General features: G+C 41.1%; 1 protein-coding gene and 1 long non-coding RNA gene across 7 annotated transcripts in view; one reads left to right on the top strand and one right to left on the bottom strand.

Moving 5' to 3' along the window:
* LOC144507106 (uncharacterized) overlaps window positions 1-11,650 on the bottom strand; it is a 59,152-nt gene extending 47,502 nt beyond the window's left edge. The window contains exons 1-2 of one of the 3 annotated variants that reach the window (XR_013500022.1): window positions 11,430-11,635; window positions 4,861-4,957 (exon numbers count right to left, since the gene is read on the bottom strand). This is a non-coding gene — a long non-coding RNA (uncharacterized LOC144507106). Of the gene's footprint in view, window positions 1-4,860; window positions 4,958-11,429 lie in introns of all 3 variants that reach the window. The other 2 variants (XR_013500024.1, XR_013500023.1) reach the window with 2 other exon arrangements.
* Window positions 11,651-11,740: 90 nt separating this feature from the next.
* The window catches only part of arid4a (AT-rich interactive domain 4A), a 100,298-nt gene continuing 89,242 nt past the window's right edge, over window positions 11,741-22,796 (top strand). For 3 of the 4 annotated variants that reach the window (XM_078233847.1, XM_078233850.1, XM_078233849.1), the window contains exons 1-2: window positions 11,741-11,968; window positions 13,034-13,088. In XM_078233847.1, coding sequence (XP_078089973.1) covers window positions 13,083-13,088 — 6 coding nt within the window. In that variant the 5' untranslated portion in view covers window positions 11,741-11,968; window positions 13,034-13,082. Of the gene's footprint in view, window positions 11,969-12,063; window positions 12,086-13,033; window positions 13,089-22,796 lie in introns of those variants that run through there. The other variant, XM_078233848.1, reaches the window with a different exon arrangement.

Genomic DNA, 22,796 nt, shown 5'->3' with positions numbered 1-22,796 from the left:
TCCAAGAAGCAATTATTATCAGCCAATATGACTTTTAATTCCAGATTTCTAGCAACCACTGTATTTGTTTGTGTCAGCTGACAGTGGCCAAGATGTTGATCAGAAATCTGGTGGGAATTAGGCCAAGGGAACAGGACATGGGTCACATGAGTAGAGAGAGCGTAAGAGGAGATAGAAGAAAAATTAGAGAAAGGTGTAATTAGAGGGTTTGGTAATTGTTGCTACACGCCATCCCAATTAATGGGTAGTTAAGGTGGCTAGAAACAAGTGTGAGCATTAATTTATATTTCCCATTGCTCCAGAAACATAACAATAAATCAAGGAGTATTTTAGAGATGTATGAACAAAAATAAACAGGGTAGCAAAAAACCCGGAAAGTAAATTTACATGTGAAATTACAGCGAAATTAGCAGAAATACTTAGTTACTTTGCCTCAATAACCACCGCAGTCAGTATGGCCATGGTATTAGACAAGATTAAAAACATACAAGTCGACATAATTGATGAACTAATCAATTTTACGCAATAGCACTCGCAGTCCTGTGGAATTACATTCGTAAATGTTAAAGAAATTTATGGAAGAGAAACAGAATGATTTTCATTGAATAGAATCACAGAATTGTAAAGGTGCAGGAGGCAGCTATTCGGCCCTTCATGTCTGAACTGTCTGTCCAAATGAGCAATTTATTTAGTACCATTCTCCCATCACGTTCTTCCTTTTTGGACAATAGCCTAATTCCCTTTTGAATTTTTTGATTAAACCTGCTTCCACCCCACTCTCATTTGGTGCATTCCACACCCCAATCACTCGCTGCGTGAAAACATTTCTTCTCAAATCACTTTTGCCAATTACTTTAAATATAGCCTCTCTTGATCTTTTCATGTGTGGGAACAGTTTCACCCTGTCTACTCTGTCCAGATCCCTCATGATTTTAAGTACTTCTATCAAGTCTCCTCTCTGCCTTCTTTACTCAAAGGGAAACAGTCCAAACTTCTCCAATTCATCTTCACAACTTAAGTGCCTCATCCTTGGAGTCACTCAGGAATCTGCACTCTCTCTACAATGCCTTCATATTACAACCCCCCCCACCCCAAACCTGTCCTACCAACTTCAATGACTTATAAACTCAAGTCCCTCTGTTTCTGCACTCCATTTAGGACCCTTTATTTTATTATCTCTCCACATTCTTCCCATCAGAATGAATCACTTAACATTTCTCTGCATTGAATTTCATCTGCTACATATCTGCCCATTGCAGAAAAGAACTTTACTACAAATCTTCCACTTGCCCAAAGGTATCCATTAACCACTACTCTCTTTTTTTCCTGTCATGTATATTTAATATACATGTTGCTACTGTCCCTATTATGCTACAAGGTACAACTTTGCTCACAAGTGTGTTGTGTGGCACTGTATCAAATGACTTGTGGATGTCCATGTGCACCTCATCAAACCCTCTTGTGTTACCTAGATTCATACACATCGCATAGGAGGTGGCTATTCAGCCCATCAGGTCCACAAGATCTGACGACGCTAATCTCATTTTCCAGCGCTTGGCCCAAAGCTCTGGAGGTTATGGCAGCATTAGTGAATATCTAAATACTTCTTAAATGTTACGAGAGCTTCTGACTCAACCACCCTTTCGGGCAGTGAGTTCAGACTCCCAACATCTTTTGGATGAAAAAGTTTCTCCTGAACTCCCCTCCTAGCCTTCTACCTCTTACCTTAAATCTAGCCCCCTTGGTTATTATTGATCGGTTGGCAGGTCAGCACCCTCTTCTCCTATAGCATAAACTGTTGTGATCATTTGAAATTGGGCATTCTTGGGTTTGTCCTGAAGAGTGCAAGACAAAAAGCTTTGGCAACATGTCTCCTTTCAACAATAGTCATAATCTGTTTTTTAAGTTGAGGGATAAATATTGGCATGGACATCAGGAATAACTCCTCTGCTTTTCTTTGAAATATTAGCATGGAATCTTTTACATCCAAAAAGGCCTCAGTTTAACATCGCATCCAAATGACGGATGACGGTGCAGCAATCCTGGACATTTGGCAGCAATCCTGGACATTTGGCCTTGACTTTTGTACTCAGGTGCTAACAACTGAACTGCAGCTCAGAACCACAGCAGTGAAAACTATAGGAATTCTGACGGTATTCACATGAGAAAACCATGGTAACGTTGAGTGCAATTCAAAGAGCAACTGCATACCAGATGCAAGGATATTTACAAATAAAATCTAAACGTTTGTAATTAATGTTATGGATCTGGCATAACACCGTTCATGGGAAGAAAAAATATGCATTAATGGGGAATATATTACTGAGCACATTTCAGGTGTATGGAATAGAGGAAGTGGTTGAAAAAGGTATTAATGCATTTTTAAAAAATCAGTTGATGGAGGGAACCTCACATTTATCCACATTATACTGCATCTACTAGGATGCTACCAGGACTTGATGGTTTGAGTTATAAGGAGAGGCTGGATAGACTGGGACTTTTTTCCCTGGAGCGTAGGAGGCTTTGGGGTGATCTTATAGCGGTCTATAAAATAATGAAGGGCACTGATCAGATAGGTAGTCAACATCTTTTCCCAAAGGTAGGGGAGTCTGAAACTAGAGGACATAGGTTTAAGGTGAGAGGGGAGAGATACAAAAAGGTCCAGAGGGGCAATTTTTTCACACAGAGGATGGTGAGTGTCTGGAACAAACTGCCAGAGGTAGTAGTAGAGGCGGGTACAATTTTGTCTTTTAAAAAGCATTTAGACAGTTACATGGGTAAGATAGGTACAGAGGAATATGGGCCAAACCAGGGCAATTGGGACTAGTTTAGCGATTAAAAAGGGCAGCATGGACAAGTTGGGCCGAAGGGCCTCTTTCCGTGCTGTAAAATGCTATGGCTATGACTCTATGACTATCTGTCATTCATTTGCCCATTCACTCAACTTGTCCAAATCACACTGATGGATCTGAATCCTCCTCACAGCTCACCCTCCCACCCAGCTTCATTTTATCAGCAAAACTGCAGATATTACATTTAGTTTTCTCATATATATTATATATATAGTGAATAGATGGGGTCTCAACACTGATCCCTGCGATACCCCTCTAGTCACTGTCTGCCATTTTGAAAAAGACCCATTTATTCCTACTCTGTTTTCTGTCTGCCAATCAGTTTTCTAAACATCGCAATACACTACTCCCAATCCCATGTGCTTTAATTTTGCACACTAATCGCTTACGTGGGGCTTTGTCGAAAGCCTTGCTGCAAGTCCAAATAAACTATATCCACTGGCTTCCCCCTCCTCAACTCGACTAGTTACATCCTCAAAGAATTCCAGTAGATTTGTCAAGCATGATTTCCCTTTCATAAATCCAAGCTGACTCTGTTCAATCCTGCCACTATTTTCCAAGTATTTTGCTATAAAATCTTTGACAATGGATTCTAAAATTTTCCCCACTATTGACATCAGGCTTAATGGTCTATAGTTCACTGTTTTCTCTCTACCTCACTTATTAAATATTGGGGTTATATTAGCTACCTTCCACCTGTAGGAACTGTTCCAGAATCTACAGAACCTTGGAAGATGACCACCAATGCATCCACTATTTCTCGGGCAACTTCCTCAAGTGCTCTGGGATATAGATTATCAGGCCATGGGGATTTATCAGCCTTCAATCCCATCAGTTTCTCCGACACCATTTCTCTACTAATACTGATCTCCTTCAGTTCCTCCCATTCACTAAACCGTGTTCCCCAAAATTTTTGGTATCTTATTTGTGTCCTCCTTTGTGAAGGCAGAACCAAAGTATGTAATCAGTTGGTCAGCCATTTCTTTGCTCCCCATTATACATTCCCCTGTTTCTGACAGTAAGAAACCTACATTTGTCTTCACCAATCTTTTTCTCCTCACATACTTAAAGAAACTTTTACAGTCAGTGTTTATGTTCTCTGCAAGCCTACTCTCATTCTCTATTTTCCCCTTCTTAAAATCAGTAATTTAGTCCCCCTTTGTTGAATTTTAAACTGCTCCCAATCCTTAGGTCTGTTGTTTTTCTTGGCCATTTTATATGCCGCCCGCTTGGATCTAATACTATCTCGAATTTCCCTTGTAAGCCATGGTTTGGTCACCTTTCCAGTTTTATTATTGCACCAGACAGGAATAAACAATTGTTGCAGTTCACCCATGAACTAGCCAGCATCATCCCTTTAAGTAATTTTTCCAAATCTATCATAGCCAACTCGTGCCTCTTTTCATCTTAGTTTCCTTTAAGATTCAGGACCCTAGTCTCAGAATCAACTATGTCACTCCTCATCTTGATGAAAAATTCTATCATATTATGGTCGCTCAGCCCCAAGGGGTTTGCACAACTAGGTTGGCAATTATTCCTTTCTCATTACACCATACCCTATCTAGAACTGCCTGCTCTCCAGTTGGTTCCTCAATGCATTGGTCCAGAAAACCATCCCATATATACTCCAGGAATTCCTCCTCTACGGTAATGAAACTAAATTGATTTGCCCAATTTATAGGTAGATTAAAATCACAGATGTTCCTTTATTGCATGCACCTCTAATTTCCTGTTTAATGTAATTGCCAACATCAGCACTACAGTTTGGGGGTCTACATACAATACCTACTAATGTTTTTTGCCCCTTGGTGTTTCTTAGCTCTACACATATAGATGCAACATTGTCAGAGCTAATAACCTTCCTCAGTATGATGTTAATTTCCTCTTTAACCAGCAATGTAACCTTTTCCTTTTTGTTTGTCACTTCTAAATACTGAATATCCCTGGATGTTCAGATCCCATCCCTGGTCACCCTGCAGCCATGTCTCTGTAATCCCAAATATCATACCTGTTTACATCTGCGCAGTTAATTCATCCTTCTACCACTTGTGTACCATCTCAACATACCACCTCTTTTTCAGCAACACTGCCCACAATTGCAATCTCTGCCAAAAGAAAAATGACTTTCATTTATATAGTGCATTTCATGACCTCAGGATATTCCCGAGTTTTCGACAGCCAGTAGGGCACTTTTAAAGTTATGCAGGAAATGCAGCAATTTGTGCACAGGATGGCGAGATAATCTGTTTTAGTAATATTGCTTGAATGATAAATATTGGCCAGGACACTAGAAAGAATACCACTACTTCGAAAGAGCGCTCCTTATGCACACAAGGGGGGATGCTGTGGGACACCTACTAGTTTGTATAGTAGGGGGGGGGGGGAATGCTGTGGGACATCTACAAGTTATCAATTTGTTCAAAGTTGCCAACTTTTTCTATTAAATGTCTAAGTTGGCAACAGAAATTGCCTATATGAACTCAGCATGTTGTAATTACACTCGCCAAAACTGATGCTGGGGTGCCAGCATCAGTAAGAGTGATGTGACAAGAGGATAAAATATACTTATTTTTCTCTTCACAGGGTCAGAAGGATTGAGACTTCTGAAATGGTCTAGCAAGGCACTCAGTTCAAGGGCAGTCAGAAATGGGTGGCCTCTCCAGTGACAACCATGTCCCATGAAAGAATAAGTAAAGATTGTGCTGCACATCAGACACATAGGATTATTGGATATCAAGACATCTTTCAAAACTGAAATATGGTGGACTGGAGTACTTAATTCAATCTTATCATTCAGTTTTGGTGTTGGTCAATTCAAAAGGAAGGGATAGTTGCACAATGCCAGCTCCATCATCAGATCTGGTAACCATTACCTACCACAAAAGTAGGAAACCTTTCCTGTGTTAAAGGGAAATTACAAGTTTAGAACAGTTACGTGCACAGTCCTTTCATCTCTTGGTTTTGAATCAAGCCCAACTACATGAATTGAAAGCTTCCTCCCACCCGTTGCCCAACTAAGAGACAACACTGTCAATCTTAACGTAGGTCCTGTGTTTACAGAGCCACAGCAGAAAGCTGTTAGCTGCATTTTAAGATTAAGAATTCTTGTTTGCCAAATTAAAATTAGGAAGGCAAATGGTATGCTGGCCTTTCTTGCAAGAGGATACGAATACAGGAGTCTTGCTGAGACCATACCTGGAGTAGTGTGTGCAGTTCTGTTCCCCTTATCGAATGAGGGAATGCAACAAAAGGGCCACCTGGCTGATTCATGGGATGGCAGGATTATCCTATGAGAAGAGATTGAGACTGGGCCTGTATTCTTTAGAGTTAAAAATGAGAGGTGATTGCATCAGAGCATACAAACTTCTTATAGGGGTCAACAGGGTAGATGCAGGAAGGATGTTACTTTGTGTGGGGGGGTGGGGGGGGGGAAGAGAGAGAGAGAGAGAGAGAGAAGAAACGGGACTCCAGAACCAGAGGAGAGTCTGAGAATAAGAGGTAGACCATTTTGGGCATGAAGAATTTCCTAACTCAGAGGGTGGTAAATCATTGGAATTCTCTACCCATGGATGCTCAGTTATTGAGTATGTTCAAGACAGAGATTGACAGATTTCTAGCTTTTAAAGATATCAAGGGATACAGGGATAATGCAGGAAAGTGGCTTGGGGGTAGAAAATCAGCCATGATTCAGGTGACCAGCAGAGGAGGCATGAGGGACTGAATGGTCTACTCCCACTTCTATTTCCTATGTTCCTATATCTCAAGATGTGGAGATGCCGGCGTTGGACAAGTATGGCCTTACCAATGTTTTGTACAACTTCAACAAGACGTTCCACCTCCTGTATTCAATGTTCTGACCACTGAAACCAAGCATGCCGAATGCCTTCTTCACTACTCTGTCCACCTGTGAATCCACTTTCAAGGAGCTATGAACCTGTACCCCTAGATCTCTTTGTTCTATAACTCTCCCCAACGCCCTACCATTAACTGAGCAAGTCCTATATCTCAAAACAGCAGAGTCCACATGACATAGATTTGGTGGTGTGTCAGAGGGCTTGTAGATTGAGAAATGTTTAAAGATTCAGATTTTTTAATCATTCTCTTGAAACTATTTCCTTAAAAATCTGTATCACAATCAATTTTAAGAAGCCAGAATAGTTGACAACGTTAGTCTTTCTGAAAAAACATAGCGTTTAGCTATCAGACACGCATGGAAGTTACAGATACACCTTCAGAAGACAAGTTAATATGTTTCTTGGTACACTTGAAAGGTCTGACAACACATACCAACTGACTGACTCAAGAACAGCTCCTGCCCTGCTGCCAGACTTTTGAATGGACCTACCATATATTAAGCTGACCGTTCTCCACACCGTGACTACAATACTACATTCTACACCCTCTGCACTCTATGAATGGTATGTTTTGTCTGTATAGCACTTTTCACTGTATCCCAACATGTGACAATAATAAACCAAATTAAAAATCAAAAAGAACCTTAGCTCACTTTACGACATTTAAGGGCATTATGTAAATGCAAGTTAATGCTTAAGAGTCAGAGAGGTTTACAGCATGGAAGCAGGCCCTTTGGCCCAACTTGTCCATGCCGCCCCCTTTTTAACCCTTAAGCTAGTCCCAATTGCCCGCGTTTGGCCCATATCCCTCTATACCCATCTTACCCATGTAACTGTCCAAATACTTTTTAAAAAACATAATTGTACCTGCCTCTACTACTTCTGGCAGCTTGTTCCAGATACTCACCACCCTCTGCGTGAAGAAATTGCCCCTCTGGACCCTTTTGTATCTCTCCCCTCTCACCTTAAACCTTTGCCCTCCAGTTTTAGACTCCCCTGCCTTTGGGAAAAGATGTTGACTATCTAGCTGATCTATGCCCCTCACTATTTTGTAGACCTCTATAAGCTCACCCCTAAGCCTCCTACGCTTCAAGGAAAAATCTCCTTATAACTCAAACCATCAAGTCCCGGTAGCATCCTAGTAAATCTTTTCTGCACTCTTTCTAGTTTAATAATATCCTTTCTATAATAGTGACCAGAACTGTACAGTATTCCAAGTATGGCCTTACCAATGTTTTGTACAACTTCAACAAGACGTTCCACCTCCTGTATTCAATGTTCTGACCACTGAAACCAAGCATGCCGAATGCCTTCTTCACTACTCTGTCCACCTGTGAATCCACTTTCAAGGAGCTATGAACCTGTACTCCTAGATCTCTTTGTTCTATAACTCTCCCCAATGCCCTACCATTAACTGAGCAGGTCCTGCCCTGGCTTGATCGACCAAAATGCAACACCTCACATTTATTTAAATTAAACTCCATTTGCCATTCGTCAGTCGATTGGCCCAATTGATCAAGATCCCGTTGCAATCCTAGATAACCTTCTTCACTGTCCACTATGCCACCAATCTTGGTGTCATCTGCAAACTTACTAACCATGCCTCCTAAATTCTCATCCAAATCATTAATATAAATGACACATAACAGTGGACCCAGCACCAATCCCCCAGGCACACCACTGGTCACAGGCCTCCAGTTTGAAAAACAACCCTCTACAACCACCCTCTGTCATCAAACCAATTTTGTATCCATTTGGCTACCTCACCCTGGATCCCGTGAGATTTAACCTTATGCAACAACCTACCATGCGGTACCTTGTCAAAGGCCTTGCCGAAGTCCATGTAGACAACATCAACTGCACTGCCCTCATCTACCTACTAAGTCACCCCTTCAAAAAACTCAATCAAATTTGAGAGACATGATTTTCCACTCACAAAGCCACTGTCCCTAATCAGTCCTTGCGTCTCTAAATGCCTATAGATTCTGTCTCTCAAAATACTTTCTAACACCTTACCCACTACAGATGTGAGGCTCACTGGCCTGTAGTTCCCAGGCTTTTCGCTTCATCCCTTCTTAAACAAAGGCACAACATTTGCCACCGTCCAATCTTCAGCCAACTCACCTGTGACTATCGATGATTCAAATATCTTTGCTAGGGGACCCGCAATTTCCTCCCTAGCCTCCCACAGTGTCCTGGAATACACTTCATCAGGTCCCAGGGATTTATCTACCTTGATGAACTTTAAGACTTCCAGCGCCTCCTTCTCTGTTATATATACACTCAAGATATCACTATGTATTTCCCCAAGTTCCCCAACACCCATGCTGTTCTCAACAGCAAATACAGATGAGAAATATTCATTTAGGATCTCACCCATCTCTTGTGGATCTGCACATAGATGACCTTGTTGATCCTCAAGAGGTCCTACTCTTTCCCTAGTTACTCTTTTGCCCTCTATGTATTTCTAGAAGCTCTTTGGATTCTCCTTTGTCTTATCTGCCAAAACATTCTTGTGTCCCCATTTTGTCCTCCTGATTTCTCTCTTAACTCTACTCTGACACCCTCTTATACTCTTCAAGGGATCCACTTGATCCCTGCTGCCTATGCATGTCATGTGCCTCCTTCCTCTTCTTGACCAGGGTCTCAATATCCTGAGTCATCCAGGGTTCCCTACTTTTACCAGCCTTGCCCTTCACTCTAGGAGGAATGTGCTTACCCTAAAACTTGGTTAACAAACTTTTGAAAGCCTCCCACTTACCAGAGGTCCCTTTGTCTTCCCACAGACTCCCCCAATTAACTATTGAAAGTTTTTGCCTGACACCATCAAAATTGGCCTAGCCCCAATTTAGAATTTAACTTTTGGGCCAGACCTATCATTCTCCATAGCTATCTTAAAATTAATGGAATTATGATCATTGGTCTCAAAGTGATCCCTCACTAACACTTCTGTCACCTGCCCTTCCTTATTTCCCAAGAAGTCAAGTTTTGCCCCCTTTCTAGTCAGGCCATCCACATACTGAATGAGAAATTCCTCCTGAATACACAACAAATTTCTCTCCATCCAAGCCTCTAATACTATGGCTGTTCCAGTCAATGTTGGGAAAGTTAAAATCCCCTACTATTACCACCCTATTTTTCTTGGCGCTATCTGTAATCTCCTTACATATTTGCTCTTCAATTTCCCACCGACTATTTGGGGGCCTCTAGTAAAAAATATCAAAGTGATTTCCCCTTTCTTATTTCTCACTTCTACCCAAATGGACTCAGTGGGCGAACCCTCAGATATATCCCCTCAGTACTGCCGTGATATTTTCCCTAATCAAAAGTGCAACTCCCCCTCCTCTCTTACCTCCTATCCTATCTTTCCTATAGCATCTGTATCCTGGAACATTGAGCTGCCAGCCCTATCCTTCCCTTAGCCATGTTTCAGTAATTGCTATCATACCCCAGTCCCATGTACCCATCCATGCCCTGAGTTCATCTGCCTTGCCCGACAGGCCTCTTGCATTGAAATAAATGTAGTTTAATCTGGATTTCCCTTGCTCTCTGTCTTGCTTTTGCCTGATCTGCATAGTACTAGGATGACTGACACTGCCTTTACTATTTAAGGTGCTCTCTTTAACTTCCGTGCTGTCCTCAACCTTCTCTTCTGTCTCCCTTTGGATCCCACCCCCCCCGCCAAACTAGTTTAAACTTTCCCAAGTGGCTCAAGCAAATCTCCCCGCCAGGATATTAATCCCCCTCCAGTTCAGGTGTAACCCATCCCTCTTGAACAGGTCAGCCCTTCCCCAGAAGAGGTGCCAATGATCCAAAAATCTAAATCCCTGCCCCCTGCACCAGCTCTCAAGCCACGCGTTAATCTGCCTAATCTTCCTATTCCTACTCTAACTAACACGTGGCACCAGTAGTAGACCGAAATTACTACCTTTGAGGTCCTGCATTTTAGCCTTCCGCCTAACTCTCTGTATTCACTTCAGGACCTCTTTAAACAGTAGTTCACTTTAAACAGTGTGAGTTTCCTTCACCACAAGTGGGTAAATTACCTACTAATCCCCTGGCACGAAGGGACAATTTAGCATGGCCAATCAACCTAACCTGCACATCTTTGGCGTGAGGGAGGAAACTGGAGCACCCAGGGGAAACCTACACAGAGAGAATGTGCAAACCCCAGACAGTGACCCGAGGCCAGAACTGAAGCCGGATCCCTGGTGCTGCGAGGCAACAGTGTTAACCACTGTGCCACCCCTGCATAGCACGCAAGAAACAATACTTTTCACTGTATCCCAATACGCGACAATAATAAAATCAGATCACGAAACGAAGAGCCTAAGACTGCTGTACGACGTTTAAAGGCGTTGTGCAAGTTAATGCTTCCTCCACCATGAGTGAGTAAATGGACAAGTGTGATTTTGCATTCTGCTCTGCTCTTTGGAGAGCTGCAAAGTTGCAGCTCCCCTGCAGCAGTAACAAATCTGCAGACTGACAGCGAAGGCCCTCTCGCGCGTGCCGCGTGCACACTATTTACAGCCGCAGCTGTTTCCGGGTACGTAACAGCCCCATGACGCACGAACAGCTAAAGACGCCATTGAACCGAACCAACTCCCCCCGCCCCCCCCCCCAATCCCATCATGACCAGAACAGAAACAGCCTTCATTTGACCTTTTATTTTTCCTCTCTGGGACATTTTTTTAAGCTGCCCCGTAACAATCCTAAAACTTACATTAGATCGCATCCTAACGTCCCCGATGGAGAAAAAAAAACGACGGCCAACCCGCCGAACGGCAGCCAAAAGCAAAGAACCGGCCGGGGAACCGCCTCATCCTCCTCGCGGGTCGCCGCTGCTGCTGCTGCTTCAACACAGGAGCTCAAACGGCAAAAAAAAATCGCCACCAAGATGGCGCCGGAGTGCCTCTCCCGCTTGCGCCTGCGCATGGCTTCAGCGCCGTTCTGGGGAGGGGGCGACAGCGGCTGCGCAGAAGGAGGAGGAGGGGGGGCGACAGCGGCTGCGCAGAAGGAGGAGAGGGGGGGGGCGAGGCGACAGCGGCTGCGCAGAAGGAGGGGGATGCGCTGCACCCTGGGCCTCAGCAGCCGCTCGGAGCCGTTTCCATGTGACCGCGCAGCCAATGGGTGAGCGGGCCCACCGTCTTGCTCAACATTCATCCAATCCGGAGTCCGAGGAGGGCAGGCTCGCTCAACAGCTTGTTATTTCGGTTTTGGCTGGGACCCGGGCAAGTGGACGTTAGCGGTGGACCTGTGAGTGTGAGTATGCGGTGCCCCCATCTGCCCGGCTCACCCTTCACTAACCCTCCCCCCGCAATCTAGCCTTGAAATACCGTGGTGGGCGGAGGTCGGTTGGTTTTCGGTTATGAAGCTGAGGTGAATCCGCTGGAGCCCTTTCTCCCCCCCCCCCCCCTCTCTCCGTTTAAAGTGAACGTAGGTGGGCATTGAATGGCAGTCTAGCTCCGACTTCTCCACTAACCGCCTGTTCACGCATTTTTTTTTTGCTGCTCCCCTTTGGACCGGGAACTCAATTAAGAAACAAGGTTTTAAAAAAATCTGTTGGGACAGCACGAAGGTGACTTGTATGTTTACGGTGGTTTGGTGCTTTTTTTTTATTCATGATCGTCGCGATTTTTGTTAAAGCGCCTTTAGATTGGGGGTGGGGGGGACGGGCGGGCTTGGAAGGCGGTCCGAGGTAGCAATCCTCTCTCTTTTTTTTTTAACTTCGCCACTGTTTCCCATCGACCTGTTTTAAAGTATTGGCCTCACTTGCTTTCCCCACAGATGGTGCGTTTCCACAATCGTTCCTCGAACTGCAAAGGGAAAAGTGGGGGGCTAAACGAGCGATTTGCGCTCGCAAGAGAGAGGGTGTTGGAGGGGGGGGGGGGGGGAGAGGGTGCGTTTGGCTGTCGATCTACGAGCGGAGAAGGCGACTGATTTGCCGGGACACCTCCATAATTGTACTACAGAATCTGAGCTTGTTGAACTGACATGGTGCAGAAAGCGAGAGAGCAATGGCGACGTGACACAGGATGGAGGAGCAAGCGGGAAGGGGCAGTTAAATTGTCCTGAAAATCCACACTCGGTTTCAATCGAACCTTCATTGATCTCCCAGTAATTTATTTATCAGATTGTTTAATACTATCATGGGTGTGAACTTCGTAGCTTCCCCTTTATGGGACGGTGGTGTAGAACGAGGGGGAAAAACACGTTATTTACATTTCAGTCTGTTGGAAGCTTGTTTCTGAGCGTGGTACAGAGTTCTTGTAGATTGCAATTTAATTTTACGAACATACTTTGATTGTGTCGTTTCCTTAACTGCAGTGATCACAACTTCGAGCTGGAAGTACTCAAGCAAATAGGGTAACCGAAAATGAAGGTAAGTTGTTTGTGCATTGACTCCATTACTTGACAATGTTTCCCTTTTGAAGAGTTATGTTAACTACTTTTGTCCACAGTGGTAATGCTTGACCGTCTCAGATTGTTCTTTCTAAAATAGTTACTTAAACTGCAGAGCAGGTCGAGCAGTAAAAGTACTAGGAGTATTGGAGCACTGTTGTGCTTAATATCTACTGATAAATGAAGATAACCAATAAAACTGCATTTTGAAATATAGATCCAATGGATGAAACTTTGGGAAACATTTCAGAACAAGCAAAATTGTGAAGTACTAAACTTACACTTGGATGAAACAGGTTATGGCAAGGAATAAAAGGTGGTTATTTTATGAAAAATCCTCTCAAACTTGCTCGATTGAATAAGGTGCTGGAAGACTGCTTGTGCCTTTCAAATTGCAGCTCTTTGCCCCTCAAAGCTATCTTTTACAACCATATCATTGAAACAGTCCAGTGTTAATGAATGTTGTCACAATTGGAAACTGCAAAACAAATTCAAACATTATGCACTTGCCGAATGACAATTTTGAACTGTTTAATGGCCAATTGCCTTGTCTTTTGGTATGTGTGCAATGTTTGGATTTTATAATGGTCTCCAGTTGTAACAGCATTCAACGAACTGTGATTTGTTTTAGTTTATTTGTTTGGTTGTAAGTTTCGAGTTGTCATTACAGTTAGCAAACCATGCTCTGTTTCACGTTATTAATTTGCTTGTAAGTAATAAAATAAATGCCAAATATATTGTGCAAGATATCAGTTGGCTAAGATATCACTACTTTTAGTTTATAATAACTCTATCTAGCTTAGACACAACTTGGAAAATATTTTGGTTTTTACATGAACATTCTTGATGTTTGCTTTACATACCTGAAGGAGAACTTGCACTTGCATAATGTCAACCTCAGAACATTTTGAAGTACTTGTCAGCAAATGAAGAATGTAGAAATGTATTCACTATTATTATGTGGGCAAACATGGCAGTCTGGTTTCATATAAGTTCCCTAGAAACAGAAGTGAGAAATTGCTAAATATATTTTAGTGATGTTGTTTGAGGGATAAATAATAGCTAGTGCATTTGGAGAATGCTTTTCTTTGAGTAGTGAGGACATTTACATTTACCTCGAGATAGAAGGGGCCTCGATTTAATGTTTCATCCCAAAATGCAACATTTAATCAGCATTGCACTTAATAGAGGAAAACAGTTATTTTGTTGAACTGTAAGTGAATATTCTGCTCATAACTAATATAAGTGACTTTCTTACTGGGTAAGTAGTTACTTATAAATATCGATATTTTGGCAACTGCTGGGATGGTGTGTGAGCAAACACTATTGTAACTTCGGGACCTCAAGATTGGATTGCTCCCAAATTTGACAAGTGATTTTCACTCACCAATTTCAAATCCTTTTGAAAATTATTGTGCTGGAATTTGTTCGTTCAACAGACTGCCAAACTTGAATATTATTTGAGAATACACTATACTCCATTTTAAATCCAGTGATGTTTACTTAATTCATGCTGCTGAGCAATGGCAAGTTTTTCATAAAAAGCTAAAAAAACCCACAAATTAACAGCAGTAGATTGTATATTTTGTATATTCCAAAATCCAAAGGAATGGGTTGGCAAGAAAAATATTGCTCTTTGGGGTTCTTAATTAGAAATCCTATTTGGGAAAACATGAATAACAATTGCTCACTTCTATAATTGTTGTTTATCAGCATGTATCAATTGTTGAGATACTAGATACAAGTGGCTTAATTGTGAATACAGTTAAGGTTAAAGTTGTGATCAAAAGATGTATTGGTTAATGAGTTGTTTCGGGCTGCGTTGGGTATTTGTTTTGAAGCCGTTTATCTACTTGTGTTGCTTTTAAATCTCAATTTGCAAAGTACTAATAGAAAGCGAGAGCAGTGAAATCAGCATCATATATACATGTGCAAAGATATTTCCATAAATGTCACATTGTCATTTCACATTCAAACTTAAGCATTTTTTTCATGAGCTATTGGATCCTATTGATAACGGGTTAAATGATAACTGCAAGTGCTTGGTCTCAAATATTTGTCACTGGGAAAGGTAGCATAGTAATTGTGTTATTGGAGTAGCAATCTAATAGCCTGGGACTAATAATCTGAAAGAAAACTGGTATCTGTCATAATGACATACAATTACTGGATTGTCGTAAAATAACCCCACCTGGTTCACCAATCTGAATCTGCTCTGGTTTATATGTGGACCTAATGTGGGTGACTCTTAAATTCCCTCTGAAATGGCCCAGCGTGCCACTCAATAGTCAAGATGAAGGTTCACCAGCTGCTCGAGGGCAATTTGGGATGGGCAATAAATGTTGGCCTTGTCAGTTATGCCCAGATCTTGAAATTGATTAAATAAGAAATGTTTTTTGAGGATGTATTTACATTGTTGTTGAAGAAACCGCAAAAATAGTGAGGCATTTACAGTTTAATCGTATTCTTTAGGAGCCCACAACATAACTTGATGCATATCCACAAGATGACCAGAAATTGGGTTAGCTGTTGGGTAGTACTGAAACACTAACTCTCAGTAGCTCAAAACACTTGACACCAGTAAGTTGTCTCCAGTTGAATAATGTTTTTAGGCATGTGTAAAATAAAAAACTTAATGAAGCATAATGCAAATTTTAAAATAGTAAAGATGAAAATATATTTGAATAAAGTCAGAGAAAAATCACTTTTTTTTAAAGTGCACGTCATAATAGTAGAATTTTTAGTAATAAATCCATTTGTGACATTTAAGTCGAATTGGTGATTTCTCAATCTTTGCATGTGAAATAAAATTTGATGGAGCAATCAAAAAACAAATGGGCATGCAGTGACAGAAGGGGATTTTTTTTGGTTGGTCGAATAAAAGTGATGACATACAAACATACCACTTGGCCCTTTGAGTCTGGTCAGCCATTCAATAATATCATGGATGTTCTGATTGTAACCACAACACCACATTCCTATCTACCCCGATAACCTGATGTATTTTGGTCGATCAAATCGGGCAGACCTACGCAGCTAATGGTAGAGTGTTGGGGAGAGTTATAGAACAAAGAGATCTATGAGTACGAGTTCATTGCTCCTTGAAAGTGGAGTCACAGGTGGACAGGGTGGTGAAGAAGGCATTCGGCATGCTTGGTTTCGTCGGTCAGAATATTGAATATAAGAGTTGGGACATCTTGTTAAAGTATTACAAGACATTGGTAAGACCACATTTGGAATACTGTGTACAATTCTGGTCACTCTATTGTAGAAAGAATATTATTAAACTAGAAAGAGCGCAGAAAAGATTTACTCGGATGCTACCGGGACTTTATGGTTTGAGTTAGAAGGAGAGGCTGGATAGATTGGAACTTTTTTCCCTGGAGCGTAGAAGCTTAGGAGTGATCTTATAGAGGTCTATAAAATAATGAGGGGCATAGATAGTCAACATCTTTTCCCAACAGTAGGGGAATCTAAAACTAGAGGACATAGATTTAAGGTGAGGGGGAGAGATACAAAAGAGTCCAGAGGGGCAATTTTTTCACTCAGGGTGGCGAGTATCTGGAACAAGCTGCCAGAGGCAGCAGTAGAGGTGGGCACAATTTTGTCTATTAAAAAGCATTTAGACAGTTACATGGGTAAGATGGGTATAGAGGGATATGGGCCAAATGTGGGCAATTGGGATAAGCTTCGTGGTAAGAACAGGGCAGCATTGACAAGTTGAGCCAAAGGGCCTGTTTCCATGCTGTAAACCTCTAACCTTTCACCCCTTTGCTTATCAAGAATCTATCTGCCTTTTCCTTAAAAATAGTCGAAGATCCTACCTCCACTGTCTTTTGAGAAGAGTTCAAAAGACTCGACCCTCAAAAAAATACTCTCCTCATATCTTTCTTTAATGAGCAATCCCTTATTTTTAAACACTGACCCCTGGTTCTAGATTCTCTCAAGTGGAAGCATCCTTTCCACATCCATCCTGTCAAGTCTCCTCAGGATCTAATATGTTTCAATTAAGTCACCTCTTTCTCTTTTAAACTCCAGCAAGTACAACCTAGGCTGTCCATCCTTTCCTTATAAGAAAACCTGTCCATTCCAGGCATTGGTCTAGTAAATCTTCTCCAAACTATTTCAAACACATTTACATCTTCCTTAAATAAGGTGACCAATACTGTACACAGTACTCCAGATGTGGTCTCGCCAGTGCCCGGCAGTATTGGAGCATAACCTCCCTACTCTTGTGTTCAATTCCCCTTGCAATAAACAATAACATTCTATTTGCTTTCCTAATTACTTGCTGTACATGCAGACTAACATTTGTGATCCATGCACAAGGATACCCAAATTATTCTGCATCCCTGAACTCTGCAGACTCCAACTGTTTAGATAATACACTTTTTTATTCATCCTGCCAAAATGGTCAATTTCACATTTTCCCACATTATCCTCCATTTCCAGATATTTGCCCACTGACGTAGCCTATCTATGTCCCTTTGTAGCCTCCTTATGTCCTCCACATAACCTACTTTCCTGCCTATCTTTGTATCGGAAGCAAACCATTGCTTCCGTCCCTTCATCCAAATCATTTATATAAATGAATTGTATAAGTAAATTGAGGCCCCAACACAGATCCCAATGACACACCATTTGTTAGTTCTCGCCAGCCAGAAAGTGACCCAATTATGCGTACTCTCTTTCCTGTTCACTAACCAATCTTCTATCTATGCCAATATGTTACCCCCTACGTCATGAGTTTTTATTTTCCGCAATAATCTTTGTTATGGCACCTTATCAAATGCCTTCTGAAAATCTGAGGACAGTACATCCACTGGTTCCCCTTTCCACAGCACAATACTTTTTCAAAGAACTCCAATAAATTGGTTAACATGATTTTCCATTCACACAATTGCTGTGATGTCTTTAATAATAGCTTCTAACATTTTCCCTATGACAGATGTTACCCTATTTGGCCTACGGTTTCCTGGATTCTGTCGTCCTCCCTTTTTGAATAAAGGAGTTACATTTACAATTTTTCAATCCAGTAGAGCCTTCCCTGAATCTCGGGAGTTTTGGAGAATTAAACCTAACACATCAACTATATCACTCACCACCTCTTCCCAGACCCTAGGATGAAATCCATCAGGACCTGCAGACTTGTCAACCCACATTTCCAACAATTCGTTAAGTACTACTTCCCTGGTGATTGTAATTTTCTCGTGTTCCTCACTCTCTTCCAATTCCTGATTTACATTATTTCTGGAATGTTACTTTGTATCCTCTATTGTGAAGACCAATACAAATGTTAGTTCAATTCATCTGTCATCTCCTTATTTTCCATTATTAATTCCCCAGACTCACTTTCAAAAGAATCAACACTTACTTTGTTAACTTTTTAAAAAACATATCAGTAGAAACTCTTACTACCTGTCTTTATATTTTTAGCTAGCTTTCTCTCTCTCTCCAATTTATTAATCCTATAGTAGCTTTTGCTGCTTTTTATATTCTGTCTAATCTTGACAAACAACTTTGTTTGATACATTTTTATTGGAGGACATTTATGAATGGTTCTTCATTTTCATCTTTAAAAATTTACAAATTTGATGCAAATGAGTTTTACGCTGCTTGTAGAATTCCAGTTTTCAAATTAATTCTACTTTCCGTTGTTGGTGTAAGTTTTGCTGCTATGTAGTCAAACTACATTGACAGTTTTTCTCAGGAAAAAAGGATTAATAATTTTCTCTTGCATAATTAGAAAATCTTATTTTGTTGGATTACGGACTGACATATTACAATTGTGTTACAATGAAGCCAACCAACCCATTTTGGCTGAAGGTGATTGCATGATTGTGATCACTGCTTGATTACTTTAGAAGTTCTTTGCACTTTTGAATCTTGCACTGAAAAATGTCTTCTAAAGTTACCTTTCATTAATTTCATTTTTTGGCTTTTATTTAGGTTTCTCTAAACTGCACATCAGTTTCCAAGTGAGGAAGCAATTTTTTTCCAAACCTCCAGAAATGCAGATTTAAACTTAGCTATTCCAAATATGTCTAAAGACAAGGTGGGGATTCGCTCATTCAAATTTCCGTCTGCCAGGGAAAGGTCAGCAATTTTCCTGGAGATAGAAAATTTGCAGAGATAAACCAGTGCCTCATGTTTCCATGCCACTGTTAATCAGTGAGCCAGGAAACTGAGCAGCCTTCCTTTTAAAAAAAAAAGTGAAATGACTTTATCATTGAAGATGAAATCCCTTCTTGCATTTAATAGTGTACGGTGTGGCACAGTGGTTAGCATTGCTGTCTCACAGCGCCAGGGACCCGGGTTTGATTCCCGGCTTGGGTCACTGTCTTGCGGAGTCTGCACATTCTCTCTGTGTCTGCATGGGTTTACTCCGGGTGCTCCGGTTTCCTCCCACAGTCCAAAAGATGTGTTGGTTAGATACATTGATAATGCTAAACTCTCCCTCATGGTGCCCGAACAGCCACTGGAGTTTGGTGGCTAGGGGATTTTCATAGTAACTTCATTGCAGTGTTAAAGTAAGCCTACTTGTGACACTAATAAAAATGAATTAAAAATAGTGTGTGATTTCTCAAAGATTTACATTGAAGCTGCTTGTGAGGCACTTTTCCCACAAACAGGGGAAGGAAGATGGAGAATGATTCCACAGACGTGGAAACTGGCTACATGCTTGAGTTTAGAAAGTTTAGTAGTGCATAACATACATTGCTGAGAATATAACTATGAAATAAAATAAATAATAATATGGCGATTTTATCTGCAGAGCCAAATCAAAAATCTTTTTTTAAAAAACTTTAAACAAATGTTCCAAAAACAAATAAAAGCAGCAAAGTATATTGTTGTAAACATGGCTGTAATGATGCTTAAAAACCTGAAATGCAAACAATCTTGATGATAAATACAAATGTGTTCAATCCGATGAGGCCGCATTATGGAAGTTAATTACTTGGATGAGGTAGTCTCTTGGAAGTTGCCTGCATAAATGAAGGAGGGGTCATAGAAGGGGGAACCTCAGCATCCATTGTGGCAGCAGAATTTCATTTGTGTTACATTTTGTATCTGCTGAATTTTTCTTTTTGTGGATGAAATTATGGAAAATTTATTTCAATGAGCGAGTAAAGATTCAGTAATCACTAGCGATAGTTGAGGGAAAAATAGTAACAGGCTTTGGAAATCATCAGAGGTAATCCAGTAATCATTCTTGGCTTGAAATGTCTTTCTAGGATTCGCAAGCAATACATCAGGAAAGTGGGCCATCCCTTTTTAATAGGAAAATATGCATAACTCTTCCTGATAGTCCATTAGAGCATTTGGCTAATCATTATGATAGAAGTATTTGGCGCCAGAGATCAGTGAAGAACTGGAGGTTAATAAGTCGGCCAACTCTGGAGTCCAGTGGACCTCCAATGCAAGTTCTGGAAGGCATTGTGTTGGTGTGAAGGAATGGTAATCTCATTAACACATCCCAGTATGGATGGACCTATTGACTAGTCCAGAATGTGCATGAGAAAATGTCTGATTTGCCAGAGTTTTATGTCCTACTTTCAGGCCATGATTTGTAATTGAAGCAGATTTAATTGTTGGGCTGCTGACCTTGGAACCATGCAAATACATTCCAGTGTGTGACAAACATCATCTGTTGTTGGCTTACTATATTGATTTTCCACACTTTAAGTCTCAATAATTTGTGATTAATTTAGATATTACAGAAAAGATAGTCAGTTATTTTTAATCAAACTGCATAAAGTTTGTCTTTTGAAAATCTTGTCAAAATTTGTATTAATATTTGGTCACAGATTTTTATTCAGATGTCTAAACAAAATAATTCCAGACCCTTCAGGTATACTCTGCTTGTTGATTTATTTTGCAGTCTATATAATCCACAGCGGCTGGCACTGCTGCCTCACAGCGCCAGGGACCTGGGTTCGATTTTCGGCTTGGGTTGCTGTCTGTGTGGAGTTTGCACGTTCTCCCCGTGTTTGTGTGAGTTTCCTCCCACAGTCCAAAGATGTGTGGGTTAGATGGATTGGCCATGTTAAATTGCACCTTAGTGTCAGGAGGACTAGCTAGGGTAAATGCATGGGGTTGTGGGGATAGGGCCTGGGTGGCCTTGTGGTCATGTAGACCCGATGGGCCGAATGGCCTCCTCTTGCAGTGTCGGATTCTATGAAAAATGTACTGCAATTATTTGCAAGTTGCAAATTTCAGGTTATATTTACAGTGTTTGAAGTAGTTATTTGCTGGCATATTAGATTGCCATATAAACACAGTGACTTCAAGAGCAGGTCAGAGGCCAGGTATAAAAGCCCGTCCACCATCTACAGGGCACAAGTCAGGAGTGTGATGAATTATTCTGCACTTGCCTGGATGAGTGCAACTCCAACAACACTTAAGAAGCTTAACACTATTCAGGACAAATTAGCCTGATTGATTGGCACCCCATCCACAATCATTCACTCCCTCTATCCCCTTTGCACGATGGCAGCGGTGTGTACCATCGACAAGATGCATTACAGGAACTCAACAAATCTCCTTAAACGGCACCTTGCAAAACCATGATCACTACCATCTAGAAGGACAAAGGCAGCAGATACATGGGAACACAACCGACTGGAAGTCCTCCTCCAAGCCACTCAGCATCCTGACTTGGAAATACATCACTGTTGCTAGGTCAAAATCTTGAAGGGGTGTTTCTCCAGAATTTCCTATTGGATTTATTAGTGGGTAATATTCCTGACCCCTGGCTTTGGACTTTCCCACAAGTAGAAATATTTTTATGTCTCTATCTGTGTAACCTACTCCTATAAGTTTTTGAAATCACTGCATTCCTCCAATTCTGTCTCTTTACCTGTTTTCCCCTCTCTTCTCCTTTAAGATGCTCCTTAAAACCTTTTCTTTGACCAGGTTTTTACTTATCTGTCCCAATGTCTCCTTTATGTAGTTCGGTGCCATATTTTTGATGATCCTGTTAAACGCCTTAGTTGGTTAACTATCTAATGGTGTTAATGAAATGCATGTTGTTGTCAATTCTATCAAATCTTGATGATGATCAGGTCACTCTTGAGCCGCCTTTTTTTTTCTAGAGAAAAGATTCCATGCCTGTTCTGTCGTTCCTGATGAATGCGTCTTAGTTCTGATATCAGCCTCATTTCTGTACTACAATATTGACAACACTTCAAAAATACTTAATTGGCTGGAACCTGCTTTGAGATGTCCTATGGTCATGAATGGCACTTGTGGAAATGCAAGTCTTTTTGTTCCATGAATCTTTTTAGATCCTTCTCCAATCCTTCAATATCCAAGATCAGAACCATGCACAATATTCCCTGAGTGTAGTCTAACCAAGGTTTTATGCAAGTTTAACATCCTAGCTTTCCACCACTACCACTCCAGAAGTGAATGCCTGTGCTTCATTTCCTTTCTTTTGTGGCCTTATTAACTTATGCTCCTATGATGTTTAGAGACCTCTAGATCATATGGTCATAGAAACAAGCGTAGGCCATTGAGTCCCTGGAGCTTGAAAGGTCTGGCTCTGCCTCCTACCCCTAGACTGCCCATCTTGATATAAATAATTTATTTCTATCTACTCTTTCTATATCCTCTAATATCTCAAGCTACAATCCAATCACCCCATAACTTCATAACTTTCAACTGTGTAATTGTTGCTAATAATTTA

This window comes from Mustelus asterias, chromosome 18, assembly GCF_964213995.1.
Source record: "Mustelus asterias chromosome 18, sMusAst1.hap1.1, whole genome shotgun sequence".
NCBI classification, from domain to species: Eukaryota; Metazoa; Chordata; class Chondrichthyes; order Carcharhiniformes; family Triakidae; genus Mustelus; species Mustelus asterias.
The sequence above is the reverse complement of the archived record's forward strand: the minus strand, read 5'-3'. Positions and strand labels throughout refer to the sequence as shown.